At 34.6% G+C, this 16,482-nt stretch overlaps 1 protein-coding gene across 3 annotated transcripts in view; it reads left to right on the top strand.

Moving 5' to 3' along the window:
• Window positions 1–14,501, top strand: part of LOC128999463 (protein spire-like) — a 205,204-nt gene extending 190,703 nt beyond the window's left edge. For 2 of the 3 annotated variants that reach the window (XM_054426000.1, XM_054426001.1), the window contains 6 exons: window positions 1,262–1,406; window positions 5,162–5,379; window positions 9,896–10,027; window positions 10,715–10,816; window positions 11,970–12,238; window positions 13,402–14,501. In XM_054426000.1, the coding sequence (XP_054281975.1) occupies window positions 1,262–1,406; window positions 5,162–5,379; window positions 9,896–10,027; window positions 10,715–10,816; window positions 11,970–12,238; window positions 13,402–13,582 (1,047 nt within the window). In that variant the 3' untranslated portion in view covers window positions 13,583–14,501. The remainder of the gene's footprint in view (window positions 1–1,261; window positions 1,407–5,161; window positions 5,380–9,895; window positions 10,028–10,714; window positions 10,817–11,969; window positions 12,239–13,401) is intronic. The other variant, XM_054426002.1, reaches the window with a different exon arrangement.
• The last annotated feature ends 1,981 nt before the right edge of the window (window positions 14,502–16,482 follow it).

Below are 16,482 nucleotides of genomic sequence, written 5' to 3' on the forward strand. Positions count from 1 at the left end.
GAAGGAGTCGTCTTTTAAATGAAAATAAAAAATAATCGGTTTTGTAAATTTGAAGCTTGGACTTGTTAAGTAAAGCTCTTTACGTTTCATTTTTATATAATTGTAATTTTAAGACGAGTTTATATTGTAATAGTATGGATTTTAAAAGATAGATTTTTAAATTATTTTCTAAATTCTGTGGTTATTTTTTAAAAGTAAATTACCTGGTAAATGCATTTCACAATTTATATACCAGGTCTTTTACTTTTAGAATAGTTTTGGTGACTATCCGTCATAAAGTTTACAAGTGGGTATAGGTATAGGGTCTTGGCTAAAATATTTTGCTTTCAATTTGCAAGTGTTTAGTGAGTGTTTTCAATCATTATGGCTTGACCCCGAGTAGGGTTAGTGGGGCAAGGAACAGGAAAATGATTGATAGTGCTTTCCCTTTGTGGCTGCATAATGGAATGGTGCTTTACAAATCATGGCTCATGCTATTGTACCACAGAGAAGTAAGGTACAGAACATTCAATGGTACACATAAGTGGTGTCTGGCACTAGTCACTGGTGTCTAGGGCAAATTTCAACACTGTCCCCTTTGCCATCATTTATTTTTTATTTATTTATTTATTTTTTACCGCAAACACCATTTTTACAATCGTTTTACATTGTGATACGTGCGACAAGATTTTGATACTACAACGCTCACGGTGGATTAAAACCCTGTGTGATAGCAGTGGCGGTCCCAGGATTTCATTTCGGGGGGGGGGGGGGGATGTCCACTGGGGGTATGGAATATCACTTTGAAAAAGGGGGGTCTGGGGGACCTGGTAAGAAAAGTGGAATTTAAAGCCTAAAAACGTTTTTTTATATACGTATTTGAGCTCTAAAATATGCTCAAGCTATTTATGAGCATACATAACTACATAAATACAAATAGTAGTTATGTTAGCTAATAAAATGTCAAATATTTCGGGGGGATATATCCCCCTGGGACCGCATGTTTTGTTTAACAGTAATTTCCGCACAGGGCTCGCCACTCAGATTCTTCCTTGCTCATCACAAGTATACTGGCAAAACATACTGTACTAGAGCTGAGAGCGCACGGTCCCATAAGCTAGTTTCTTTTATACTTACTTCTCTGTGCCCCGCCTAATACCAATGATAATTGAGATTAATTTTTTCTTCAATCTTATTTTCTTCCTCATTTCTTCTTTATCCACATTCTCAACCCCTTAGGGCTGATCTGAAAACATCCTAATCTCTGTGCTCTGATTGACAGGACGATGACGACGAGGAGCTCAGTGACGGGGACAGCCGAGAGCCAGACCGTAGCGCCAGGACCCCGTGGCACCGTACAGGTAGAGGCAGCGCCGCGACGCTAACCCACGACCAGTACCATCACTACTGCGACTCCGCGTTAGAGTGTACGCTGCCCCCTCAGAATGCTTGCCGTGTCACGAATGGTTGTCAAATACTATAGCTCGCTCAATTCTTGACGGATTCACTTTTGTATGGGTTTCAAAATTAGGTAACAAATTCCCGTTTTAAGTTTTGGAGTGTTCTCACAGTTCTTTTCAGTTGAGACGGATTTAAGGCTTAGTTTCCGAGGAGGATGTTGAATATTGATTGATTCTTAAACTAAATGATTTTGCACAGTTAACCAAAATAGATGTAGACATACAGATTTAATAATCCTGCCTTATTGCCGTTGAGACACTATATAAGACTTTGTGCCTTTCAAAGGACACTTTTCTTTACCATCACGTGGTGTCTTAGTCATTTCATTGTAAATTTGGTCAATACAGATGATTTAATATAATCCCACCTTTTTGACTAGAACCACTATCAAATACCAACTGCCTTTAAGGGGAAACTGTAATTGAATCTTAAAAACTTTTTGACTGAACTGTGTCTGAAATTGTGTAGATAGATTGTTAAATTGAAATGAATGAAAAATTAAATTACCCTCTCATTCTGACAAAATACCATCAGTAAACATGGTATGATGTAAAATGAAAAACAAGAAGAAAAATCTTGTTGGGAGATGTGTTTTGACATAAGGAGTTCAATATGTATGAAATGACAGAGATGCTTAAGGAAACCAAAAACTCCTAAATATTTTGTGGTTATAATGGAAATTGTTATATAGATTATAAAAGTGAATCCTATCTTGAATAGAGGCATGGAATATTAGTATTTTTGTTTTGCTTTTTTTATCGAACTAGTCCTTTCTTCCTAAAACTACTAAATAATAATACTTTTGTATCGTGAATTAAAAATTAATATAATAATTTTGATTCTGATGAATGTTTTTTTCACAAATCTTTCTCATTCATTATACATTATTATTAAACTTATTTAAGTTAAATAATAATGAAGAACTTTTTGACAATCAGCAAAAAAGAGTTAAGTTTTATGCTCTTTGTCAGGGAATAGTTTTTTACGGAATTCTCTTAATTCAAATCAAATATGCAACAACTATGCCCTTTTTAACCCAGTAACAAAAAAACACTTGGTTAATTTTTTTATCAATTTTGGACTGCACCATTTTTAAATCTTAAACTTCAGAGTTTGTTTTATAAAATTTACAACTAGAGCACAAACCTTTTTTTACTCGACCGGCTTAAGCTAAAGTGGCCAGAATGCATGAATTTTTATTTAATTTTTATTTTAAGCTTGCCTGACTAAGATGTGTTAGTTTCTTGAAATGCTGTCTGCATGAAGTACTCTAATTTCTTATTATGTCCTTCTTTCCTATAAGAAATTGTTTGGTAAGTTTAGAAACTTTGAAATTCAATAATTGGTTCCCAAACCATAGAATGCCCAAATTCTGTTTTGTTGAAATTTTGCTACAACTATGGCATGTTGTTTAGTATTTTTATTAGATGTTTAATGCAAAATAAATATCCCTTTATTCCTACCTTTTAAATAACTTTGAATTATGAATTTGTTAAAAGGAGATATCGTTCGTTTATCTAATTTTCAACTTCACTAACATGCATACTTTTTTCTGAAACTAATTTTTCCACAAACAAGTCAAACAATACGCATTCTGGTAACTTATGTTCTGAGGAGGAAAATGTACGTACTAGTGCCTTAACATGCCTTTATACTTAAAAAGTTATGTATGTGGTAGTTTTTAAGGGTTTGACCTGGTTAATATTCCTTTTAATAAAATCAAAAGGCTTACAATAACTACTATTTCTGTGTAGACAACAGTAATCTAATTCCCATAAGAGACTGATGTTGACATTACTAACTAGTATAGGTATAAGGAAGAAAACTGAATGAACTGGACCCAAGTTTTAATAGGGTTTTAGTTTGTCTTGTCAATATCCAACTAAATTACACTCTAATAGTTCATAGCTGTAGTCATTATGATAGATTTTTAATATATGTTATGTTCGGCTTACCTGCTTATAACTATTTAAGGACGATAACAAATCAAAACTGTTATAACAATTTCTTGTTTGTATATATTAACTTGTTAATGTAACTTCTACGTGTTTTATATTGTAAATAGCAATTTTAGAATCACAAGCACATGATGTAAAAGATTCAATAAACATGTAAACTGTTTATAGTTTTGTTATTAGCTTATAGTTCCCTTAAAAATTCATTTTAACGATAGTTTTGTGTTATGATACGTTTTTGGAAAATAAAACCAAAAGAAGTACAAAAGGTTCAAAAATATAGGTAATTGCACAAAAAAATTTACCAAAAGAAATATGACAAAATAAAAAATTAACATTCAAGTCAAGTGTATCCAGTGAAGTGTTTGAAGATTTCTTCGAGTCTGGCTGGCATCGGAAGGTGAGCCCAGTGCTTGAAGGGTGGTGGAACATCATTTAACAGAGACATAAAAACCTATAACAAATCCATAGATAGATTCACGCACTCAATTGTTAGACTAAGCTTCACTTTATTCATATTCTGTTATTTTTTTTGCTAGAAACCTTTTTGCATTTTGAGAGTGAACATCAAAGACTTTTCTGCATGGAAGTTTATTAATTTAAGTAAATTAGTGTTTGCTATTTTTCATGTGCTGTGTGATAGTGTGTTAGTGTAAGATGTATTTCATTGTAAAATGTAATTTAAATTGAATGTGATTTTGTCATTGTTCAAAAAATTATTAGTGTCACTTAAAGTTTTTAGTGGTTTGATTATTTGTGCATGAATTGAGTGTAGTTTCATTTAACTTTTAACCAGACATACCATTTAATATAAGATACTAATCAACATTCAATTAAATATTTTACTATATAAACTATAGCTCATTGGCTTTTGAACTGCTTGTGATTTTTAGTAATTTTTTAATTGAGATTATACTGTACATACAGTAATTAACCTCATAAAAATGCCTTTAATGGATATCTCCTTGTGATGTACGGAGCCTTAACACAATGTGTCAAAAGAATTTTTTGACTAAACATAGATAATCAATGTAAAACTATTTTATTAGGAAACAAGACTTCAACTAAAAATAGTAATTTATTATTAATGTCTTTCAATTTCTCACAAAGATCTTAATGAGATTAGATCAAGTATGTACACTTATTTATGTGAAGATATCAATTTCATATCTTTATATCACGAGTGATTGAATATTATAGTTTACGGTAGTGAAGACTGGGTGCCCCTGATTCAGCAGAGTGTATGAGGTTTTATACAAGTATTTGACCTTTTAGCAATTTTACTGTTATTTTATTCCAAATATAAATTTCACAATGGTTCTAACAAGATTTAAAAATCTAAAAGGTGTTAAACTTATAATTCATTCCATATCACTGATGTTTACAGTATGAATCAGTATGAATTTTGAACGGCAAGTTAGAGCATGTAGAGAAATATTTGCTCCCCAAGTATTTAGTTTAAAGTAAAGCCATTGTTTTTTAACTTCAGAATTATTTTACCTCACTTACATGAGTTTCAATGAATTTGTCTCTTAATTCTTGAAGTTTTCAAAGCCTATTTTAGTCCAATACCATTAGATAGACATTTTTAGATTGTTCAGTTCTGTCCTATATTACTGTAAACACTTTATAGAACATTACTAGTAGTGATAAATCAATCATTTTTACTGAATTCCACCTAAAGATATACAATTTGCTACAAAACAATCGTAGTTCACTCCAGCATGCGCTGTTCCTAACCTAACCTAACCTCGTTTGTTCTACAGCCTATGACCTGGCTACTCAGTGTCCCAGCCGCAGAGCATCCATGCGCCGCCACACCATCGTCGTGTGTGATCCGAGTAACAGCGGCTCGGTATCTGTACCTCAGTCTCGACCGGCCTCACGTCAGACGGCCTCGACTCCGAGTGATGAGTCCATCGCTGGCACACTTCCGGAAATGTCCTGGTCCAGGAGCTCACTGCAGGACGATCTCCTTCACTCCGTAAGTTAATTATTTTAAACTTTTGTCTATCTTAAATTCATTCTAAATTTGTTTAGTTTTTGTTCATAAAACCGGGAATGACTTACTTTGCTGGGGAGAGAGAATTGGATAGGTCCACTCGACCACTCGATGTGTATAGTCAATGATATTGGTAAGCGACCTGCATTTTTCTGCAACAATGGTGAACGTTCCCGCATTGGAAATTATTTTATCACACCATGGTCTAAAGATCAGCTGGATCACAACAGCTGATCAAATCAGCTGGCTCTTGATCTTTGTCAGTAATCTCATTCATTTAGTTCTTGTGTTTGCCTTGAAATATGCAACCTTATGTGTTGGCATCATAAAAATCTAACCAAATCTAAACTTTACACTCGGTTTGTGAATCCAAATAGTACAGGGATGCACCTAGTAGAGTTTAGACACAGTCATTGTTTCAATTTTGGATGGTAGTTCTGCTAGATCAATGCTTACACTTACAAGGCTAAGCCAAACCATCACATCCGATCCCATCAGTACGTGAACAAATTACACAGAGAGGAAAGTTTCATAGAACAAGGAGAAAAGAAGTGTAGAGGTTGGTGCGGCTACCTGGTAGGCATTTTGAAAACTGTGAAATAAAGTAATACCTCATTCTCTGTAATCATAGTTCTACCGATTCTACATAGTGAGCCAAATTGAAAAATTCCCCTCACTAAATGCAGGATTTTGCCAAAACAAAACAAAATAGTCACTAAGATACAATAAAAAAAGGATTTGCGAAATCGCTACAGTATGCCAGTAGGGTAACACATTTGAAAGTTCTGAGTGTTTATTATAAAGTAGGTCATTGGATCCAGAACGAGTTTGCTTTAAATGGGGTAATTTTCTTCGATCTTTTATATTCTCTATGTTTCCTCAATAGTCGTGACGGCTAAGATTCTAAGCAAAAATGTTTTCATAATGTAATAGTATATTTCGTACCTAGGGCCGAAAATGAGGTTTTGCCGGCTCGAGATAGTTTTTAAGTTCGAGACGAAGTCGAGAACTTAAATCGATCGAGAGCCGCAAAACCATTTCGGTCCGTGGTACGAACGCTATTTTTCACCACACTATACCCTATTACCACTATTCACCACAATAATAATGCACACTGATAGTCAACACAACTACAACTTTAAGGTTATGTGAAGAAATAATTTGAGGAATCAGCAAAAATAAAAATATATAGTTGCTAGGCAACGGTGACAATAACACAATTCTATTGAAATGATATGGATTTTGATTATGTATTTAAAATGCATTCATGTTTTAAGTAAGTAAGCGGACAGCTGATTTTGCGGCCCCGGCCTGTAAAAACCTGCTCGGTCCCCAAATTATGGACAGCTGGCATCGCCAGCAAAACGTAACTTTCGGCCACCAATTAACGTATGTAATACAGCCAAAAACATGATAGTGTGGTGAAAAATCAGTTATGGGACAGACATACTAGTTTACCATGGAGGAGGTAATATACAATAACCTTCGGTTGAAGTGCCAAATAAACTAGAGTCCATAAGGGGATGTTTAGTTTCTTTCCTGTTATAAGCTTTTTATTATTTATCCACGATTTCAGATCATCTTATACAATTCCTAGTTAAGTAAAACTTGTGTTATTCTTTACTCTTATGGGAACCTTACTTTGGCAGCAGAGCCATTCCAGTTGACAGGGAAATTAATTGAAATTGACAGTCAAAGACAATTTCCCTTCATCAAAATCAATCAGTCAATTCCCATTGGGGAATGGCCAATTTGACATTTTGAAGCTCTCAAAAGTGTACATTCACAGAATTGATTTAGAGAAGCCCTCCACTGGTTGGTAGGCAGAACACTCCTTGCTCAGACTGTACTTCCCTTGTGACTCAGAATTGCCCTCCCACCACCCACTTTTCACTCCCTCCCCTTCAGTCTTTCTGCCACTACCATTGGTTCATTGATGCTTTCAGACAGTTTTTCTCGTATGAATTTATATTTAATCGGTTGCATTACCAATGCCTATAACAATTGCAAAGGTGAGTAGATAGACCGCTTCTTTATCAATTTTTGTTTTTATTCTTGATTTATCAATTAAAATGTAAACTTAACCTTATACGTTTTAGGTTAGGTTTAACATTTAGAATTAAGGTTACAAATTATACTCTGAAAATTACCAACTAAATAAACAAGTTAATTCCTTGCTACTAAAAATGCTGTTATACTTGTTTCAACAAAATATTTGATCATTATCATTATTTAATTAACTATAAGAAATTCTAGAAATCAATAATGATATCAACAGTTGTTCAGTTGAGACATACTAGTTTTGTATTTTTTTTTTTTTTTTTTCAATCAAATATAAAACTGTTTGTCCCAGTCTTCTTCATTTAATCTTTGAGAAATCACACAAGTTTTAAAGACAGGAGAGGGCATACTTAGAGTATGCGGTCCAGAGCATTGTGCAGATTTTGTGATACACTTTATTTTAAGTTTCAGCAACAAAGATGACATTAATGATTAAAAGTAAACAAAATATAAAATCACTTACCTACAACCATTTTTAAACTAGTATTTTCAATTCAATTTTAAGAATTGAAAAGATTCACTTTGTTAACTTACTTTAGAGCACTTGTGTGGACAGCATTTGTATCGTTACAGCTAGTAAATCAATTTTGTTATGATCTGCGGATTTCTGCCAGAAACTTACACATTTTTTAACCTAAGGTGTACTAAACAATTTGCTAACCAACAGTTGCAGGAAGGCTTATTGAAAAATTTTTAAGATGTCAGATAACTTAGTTCTAGAGAAATACAGTCGTAGGTAAAGTAAATAGTGTGAACAACTCGCGTAATTAGCCTTTACGACACTCGTAGAAGTTTTTAAGGCACTCGCCAAAGCTCGTGTTATAAAGACTACCTTTACACGATCGTTGCGTAAACCACCACTAAAAAATCAAAACTGTTAAATAAATGTTGCCTTAGTTGTTTACCTGTATCTCTTGTACTTGCAGAAGACATGGCAGGAGGAGTGTCTGTCTCTAACACTGGAGGAGATTGTTCACATTCTGTTGCCTTAGTTGTTTACCTGTATCTCTTGTACTTGCAGAAGACATGGCAGGAGGAGTGTCTGTCTCTAACACTGGAGGAGATTGTTCACATTCTGTTGCCTTAGTTGTTTACCTGTATCTCTTGTACTTGCAGAAGACATGGCAGGAGGAGTGTCTGTCTCTAACACTGGAGGAGATTGTTCACATTCTGTTGCCTTAGTTGTTTACCTGTATCTCTTGTATTTGCAGAAGACATGGCAGGAGGAGTGTCTGTCTCTAACACTGGAGGAGATTGTTCACATTCTGTTGCCTTAGTTATTTACCTGTATCTCTTGTACTTGCAGAAGACATGGCAGGAGGAGTGTCTGTCTCTAACACTGGAGGAGATTGTTCACATTCTGTTGCCTTAGTTGTTTACCTGTATCTCTTGTACTTGCAGAAGACATGGCAGGAGGAGTGTCTGTCTCTAACACTGGAGGAGATTGTTCACATTCTGTTGCCTTAGTTGTTTACCTGTATCTCTTGTACTTGCAGAAGACATGGCAGGAGGAGTGTCTGTCTCTAACACTGGAGGAGATTGTTCACATTCTGTTGCCTTAGTTATTTACCTGTATCTCTTGTACTTGCAGAAGACATGGCAGCTGTCTCTAACACTGGAGGAGATTGTTCACATTCTGTTGCCTTAGTTGTTTACCTGTATCTCTTGTACTTGCAGAAGACTTGGCAGGAGGAGTGTCTGTCTCTAACACTGGAGGAGATTGTTCACATTCTGTTGCCTTAGTTGTTTACCTGTATCTCTTGTACTTGCAGAAGACATGGCAGGAGGAGTGTCTGTCTCTAACACTGGAGGAGATTGTTCACATTCTGTTGCCTTAGTTATTTACCTGTATCTCTTGTACTTGCAGAAGACATGGCAGGAGGAGTGTCTGTCTCTAACACTAGAGGAGATTGTTCACATTCTGTTGCCTTAGTTGTTTACCTGTATCTCTTGTACTTGCAGAAGACTTGGCAGGAGGAGTGTCTGTCTCTAACTCTGGAGGAGATTGTTCACATTCTGTTGCCTTAGTTGTTTACCTGTATCTCTTGTACTTGCAGAAGACATGGCAGGAGGAGTGTCTGTCTCTAACACTGGAGGAGATTGTTCACATTCTGTTGCCTTAGTTGTTTACCTGTATCTCTTGTACTTGCAGAAGACTTGGCAGGAGGAGTGTCTGTCTCTAACACTGGAGGAGATTGTTCACATTCTGTTGCCTTAGTTGTTTACCTGTATCTCTTGTACTTGCAGAAGACGTGGCAGGAAGAGTGTCTGTCTCTAACACTGGAGGAGATTGTTCACATTCTGTTGCCTTAGTTATTTACCTGTATCTCTTGTACTTGCAGAAGACTTGGCAGGAGGAGTGTCTGTCTCTAACACTGGAGGAGATTGTTCACATTCTGTTGCCTTAGTTGTTTACCTGTATCTCTTGTACTTGCAGAAGACATGGCAGGAGGAGTGTCTGTCTCTAACACTGGAGGAGATTGTTCACATTCGCAGCGTCTTGACTAAGGCAGAGCTGGAAAGTCTTCCAGTCGAGGGACATGTCAAGGAGGACGCAGAGAAACGGAAAGTAAGTTTACCTAAATTACCTACATGGATATTTAATCAAATCATAACTTTAAAAAATAATGTTTGGGGTTTTATTGGTTATTTTTGTTCCTAGTGGTCAAAGCTCTAGCCCTGGATTGTTTTTCACATTACTTCCAGCTTTCCCTAGGGGTTGTGGCATTCACATATAAAATGAAATAAGCTAACAATGAAATGAGCTTTCGCTTGGTGTTTGGCGGGATTTGTACCCGGGCCCTCAGGGACCAGCTCGCTACACGCAAATTATCGGGTTTGGCAACTTAGGTAGGTATAAAGAGAGTTCAGTGGGCTTAGAGTGGAAAAAGATATAAAAATGACACTACAAAATATATCTTCTACTTAATGTTCTCACACATAAGGTCTCAAGGTATATGTAAAACTTAGGTAGTGAGAATTTCAAAGGAACGCTGGATGTTAAACAAAGAGTTCCTTAATCTTTTATTTTTTGCTTAAGGACATGTAAACCTAGGACTATATATGTTTGCTTCATTGATTCACCTGACTCAAAATTAGTCAAATAAAAAGTCAACTACTACATGTCCATGAGTGGATGGTTTGGACATTGCCAAAAGTGATGATTTCTGTACAGCGTGCTGAAATCAATAAGAAGGTATTAATTGATTTTTTTATTAATGTTTTATTTGATTATACATATTATCTATCCTTACAGGTATGTTTCCTGTGTATGAAAACCAGATTCAGCATATTTGGACCTTGGGGCCAGATTTGCAAGCTGTGTAAACGAACTGTCTGCTGCAAATGTTATTCAAAGGTCAGTGATAATTAAAACTATAATTTGAATTAAGATTTCTTCAGAAAATGTTTAAATTTGTCAGTTAAGATTTCATGATAAAGGTTATGAAGTAATTTAGGTTGTTCTGGCAGTTAAGGTCTATTATGACTAGGGTACTTAACACACAAAATCATGTGTTTTCCCCCCAGTTTTCAGTCACTCTGTGCTTATTCTTATGATATCGTCTCTGTAAATCCTTTAAACTTATTCAACATGTTTTAGAAAGAGGGTCTTGCTTAATGCTTCAATTAGTTTTTGCATACTTGGCTCTACTTGGCTGTGCTACTTTTAAATGGAATTTATTGACATATTGTAAGAGTGTGTTAATCAGCCACTTATTTTCTTATTCTCTAACAATTAGAATACAAGAGGAGAATGTAGTTGATAAAATTATAACCAGGTCCAGAAGACAAGTACTCCTCAAAACTGGCTTCAGATGAGTCAGAGCATGAATATTAGTTGGGTCAGATTCGGCCTCCACGGGACCAAGCCTCTGGCCGGATAACGATTTGGCCAGATAAACTCTGGCCAACTACTACCATATGAATTGGCTCTACTACTATAAAAAAGACAATTCGTACCTGATAATAAAGTGTAATCAATATATGTAGTCTTTTGTATTGTTCAAGTCTGTCCAGGGATTATTTTTAGAAGTACACAGGTTTTGTAGAAGAACAAAAAGAAAAAAAGAAGAAATTTATTTGCAGGTTAAAGTTGTTAAATAATAAACAAACAAAAAAATGATTCCAGATATCTAAAAACTATTCAATAATGATGAAAGTTAAAATAACAATAAATTGAGATGAAGTTCTTAAAGGACTTAAATGGGACACAAATTTCTTATCAATTTTGTTCTTACAAAATACAACAATTAATGTACTACACTAACCCCGTTTTGGAAATACTCAACCAACTGTTCAGAGGTTTGGCCTACAGTGAGATAGCTCAAGTCACAAAAACTAGTGCTTGCGTCTACATGTCTGTAAGCAATGAGAAAAAAATTTCTTGGAAGGGCCCGAATAAACTGAGGCCGGATATCATGGGTTCTACTACATTAGGACACACTAAATTTCCAAATTCATACATTTGACTTAGTTACCCATTTATCCTGACTCCTGTCACAATGTTGCAGATGAGGATACCAACAGAGCACTTCTCTCATGTACCGGTGGTGGCGTTGAGTCCCGGACTGCTATCTCCGGACTCAGACGACTCGTTCCCTCGTGCGCTCTACAACAGACTAGTGGTTCCGGACCGCAAGGCTGTAGGCAGCGCTCCCTCCAGTCCCAAGATGAACCGCTCGGCCCCGCCCAGCCAGATGTCTACCAGTATGATATCAGACTCCGGACATATGAGTCTTCCTCCCATCAGCACCATGTCTACACCCACCGGCACTCTCAGGTACCAATATGTAGACATCCCATCTACTTAGAATCTACCGTTACTCTTCTATGGTGAAGAACGTTCCTTAGCTATTTGGTAATAGGTGAAATAATAATCATTTTTGTCACCTATTACTCCCTCGTGAAGGACGTTTAAGGTCGATTGTGATAGCAAGCAGGCAGTTTTACTTCACTCGCTCGTCCTAACAGTTCAGACGACGTTACAAAAATAATTGTACCAAGAGACTATATTATTTTGCAATAGTCGTCATTTTATAAGGAGACATTTAGTTATTACGTTATTAAACACAGTTCAGATGACATTAAAATAATAGGGTAGGGTATCCTCAGTAATCTATTACCAAGGTAATAGATGACACTTTAGTAATGGTATTATTTATCCTATTACATTACTACAGTCGGGACCACGTAAGTTTGCAGTTAAGGGAGGAGCCTATTTACCATGTGGTTTTGAATGAACCAATGAGAACCGTGCAGTGTTGCCAAATCTAATAATACCAGCTGATTTGAAAATATTGCTTGGTATATTTTAATTAGTGTTGTCAACGGGCAATGTGGCAACGTCCCACTAGCCTTTGTCTTGTGATTGGCTGCCACCAACTGCAAACTTACGTGGTCCCGACTTTAGTGATCCTGTGCGGCTCTACACCCCACAAAATAACATAATGAATTAAAAAAAAACAAATTCATGTTGTCATATTAACTCTTAATATGTCAAAAATAAAATACAGTAGTAAAACCTTTGCAGGGTAGCAGTCCAGCCATATTCTTGTTCTTTTTTTAAGATTTAAAACCAATTTAATAAAGAAAATTATTATATAAAACATCAAACCAAGATGTACCATATTTGAAGGACATAAAAATGCTGCAAAAGAAGATAGCTGCTAGCTTACCTTAGAAGATATACAGAAGTATGATATAGAACGTGCAGAAGACACATAAAAAAACATAACTTTTTGTATCCAGGGGGAAAAAGAGAATTCCTAAGCGTTGGAACTCTCTCTCTACACTTGACTTGGGGCTCCAAGAAGTTCCTTGGTTTACTTTGTATTAGGTATAACGAGTGTGAAGTCCTAAAGATGACTCAATCATCTGATAATTCTGATATAAAGTCACTGATCAATCATGAGCGATGTTTTTACACTTTATTCTTGTCCACAGACGATTCACCCGCTCAAAGACGCTAGGTCGACCCGAGGAGAAGGCTGAAAAATTGAAGGGTCTAGAGATGATCGTCTGCCACGACTGTAAGACGATGGTCATTCAGATCATCAAGTCGTCGCGCACAAGTCGCAACAACGCGATCCGCAACCTAACCCTAGACCTTTCACCGGTCTATTGATCATTTTATCATTCCAACCCAGCCTACCATTGTGTTTAGTTCTACGATGCAACAATAGTTTTAATATTTTGTGTGATATTAATTTAAATTTTGTTTACAAACATGTATATATGTGTAATACGGTTATTGTAGATATCACGGATATTTTAGTATTTGTAAATTGATAATGTTATATAACGTGTAAATTTAGTTTTGATATGTTCGCTTTGTTAAGTTAGATTGCACAATATAAATTCCTAAGGAAAATACGTTTGATATTAGTGTTAACGTGGATTCCTGTATGAAAACAGGTTCTTCCATCTGAAATCAAATTAAATTTAGGGCATTTAGCTTTAATTAGGACAATGTTAAATATTGGATGTATATTAAAAGTATGGAGTTAAATATTTAGTGAAAAGTAGACATTGTATAGAGTCTGAAAGATTTGAATATTTTTAATAACCGTCTTGGTGCAAATTCTATGTAATATAATCTCATTACTAGTTATTGTAACGACAACAATAATTACTGTTGAAATACAATTTTATGAAGTGTTCTTATAGTCTTTTCTATTTGTAAATTATTTATTAGTTAGTTTCTTATAAAAATATTTCAATAATACAGAATATATAATGCCGGAAACTGTTTCCATTTTACTATCCTAAAGAATTCTGTTACCATTTTACACTTTTAAATTTTGTTGAATCTCTACATAAACTAGGCCTAATCCTTCTCTATGATGATGGTGCAGACTAAAAAAAAAATTATTTGTTGTTCTTGGGCTTATTTTCCTTGTGAAATGAAATGAACTTGCGGAAAAATTAGTGATTTTATGTATTAACAACAAATATTGTTATTGTAATTTTTATACTTTGGGAAATCTAGTTTTGTCCGGATAGTATATTAAAATTGTGATGTTCAATAAATATTAAATAGAAAAGCAGCTGTTTCTGTTATTTGTCTTATAAGAAACATCTATGTAGACCAGTTGTGCTAATCCTTTCTATCTGTTCTCAGAATAAAATCCTATGAGGGAGCAAAAAAATAGTATATTTCGTACCTAGGGCCGAAAATGAGGTTTTGCCGGCTCGAGATAGTTTTTAAGTTCGAGACGAAGTCGAGAACTTAAATCGATCGAGAGCCGCAAAACCATTTCGGTCCGCGGTACGAACGCTATTTTTCACCACACTATACCCTATTACCACTATTCACCACAATAATAATGCACACTGATAGTCAACACAACTACAACTTTAAGGTTATGTGAAGAAATAATTTGAGGAATCAGCAAAAATAAAAATATATAGTTGCTAGGCAACGGTGACAATAACACAATTCTATTGAAATGCTATGGATTTTGATTATGTATTTAAAATGCATTCAAGTTTTAAGTAAGTAAGCGGACAGCTGATTTTGCGGCCCCGGCCTGTAAAAACCTGCTCGGTCCCCAAATTATGGACAGCTGGCATCGCCAGCAAAACGTAACTTTCGGCCACCAATTAACGTATGTAATACAGCCAAAAACATGATAGTGTGGTGAAAAATGTATTGTTGCCTATAAAATGTTGTTTTAAAGTCAGTTTAATTTTGCCTTACCAATGATTAGTGAATACAATGATTCAGGATTAGACTTGTTGACATCAAATCGACAATCATGTGAGAAGGTATTATTACAAGCATCTGTTTCTAGAAATTCTTTTAATTATTTTATTCAGAAGTTTTAACAATGTATCACAAACTGTTAACAATTAATCATTTACTTGTAATATGTAATGGTTTATTCTGAATTGTAATAAATATTTTGGAATGTAAGAAATTATATGTCGGGTATAATAATATTTGCAAATATGCCTTTAAAAGTTTGTTTTTGCAGCTTTGAATATTTTTATTGACTTACACACAGTTTGAAATGTATTTTTTAGTGTATTTTTTACAATTAATTGTCAAAGCTGTGTATCTTCATTATAATCAATTGGAGCATTATACATTTCTAATTTTTTCTAAGCAAAAGTCCCTAAATTTTATTTAGGTATGAAACTCTTCAAAAGTAAACTAAATCATATTACCAGCCCCAAACTTTTTCGACGATTGTTGTAATTGATTTTTATTTTTAAATATATAAAACTGTTCAAACCTAATAGAACTTCATTCTTTGTAATATTATCCTTGATAACAATTTGTAACAAATTACCCTTCCAACTTATCTGTAAATGTTTCAGTAAGAAATATTCACTAAGCAATAAGAAATTTTCCAAATATTTACTTTTGTCATCGAGTATTAACTCACCCGGACTATAAAGCAATTGCAACAATTAAGGTGCCTAGTAACTTTATAAATAATTTAAATTTTTTAAATTGTAAGTTTCAGGATGAGAAATGCTGAAGAGTTTTATGACATATTTTACTAAGAGTAAAACAATCCCTGGGGCCCATTTCATAATAAACTACAAGTTACAAGTTTACAACTTGTAACTTGTAATTTCCATAAGATTTGCATTGGGCGATCAGCTGATTTACTAATAATATTAGTTTGTACTTTATTATGAAATGGGCCCCAGATGAGATAAATAACAAAAAAAATTATAAAAATGTATTACATATATTTTATAAGTTCAAATTATTTGAATTTAAATCCAAATCTCATTGTCTTGGTTTATAAAAAGATTTTTTTTTTTAGATAAGGTAGATCCTAACAGGTCTGGCAGTTAAATTTTATAAAATACTGCTGTAAAATTTGTTTTAAAAACTTTCGTTGGCATTATAGCTTAAAAATATGTAAAAAAAAATACTTCATAGAGTTTAGTCAAATAATACTTTTTGAAATCCATTTTTATTCCGAGATCCTAATGTCTCAACCTGAATGAAAAAGAAGTATGTATAACATTTTAACATAATTTTGGCAAAATTTGACCAAAAATGTC

Source organism: Macrosteles quadrilineatus, unplaced genomic scaffold (assembly GCF_028750875.1).
Source record: "Macrosteles quadrilineatus isolate MER2022 unplaced genomic scaffold, UCM_ALF_1.0 Scaffold_8__2_contigs__length_117827958, whole genome shotgun sequence".
Lineage (NCBI taxonomy): Eukaryota > Metazoa > Arthropoda > Insecta > Hemiptera > Cicadellidae > Macrosteles > Macrosteles quadrilineatus.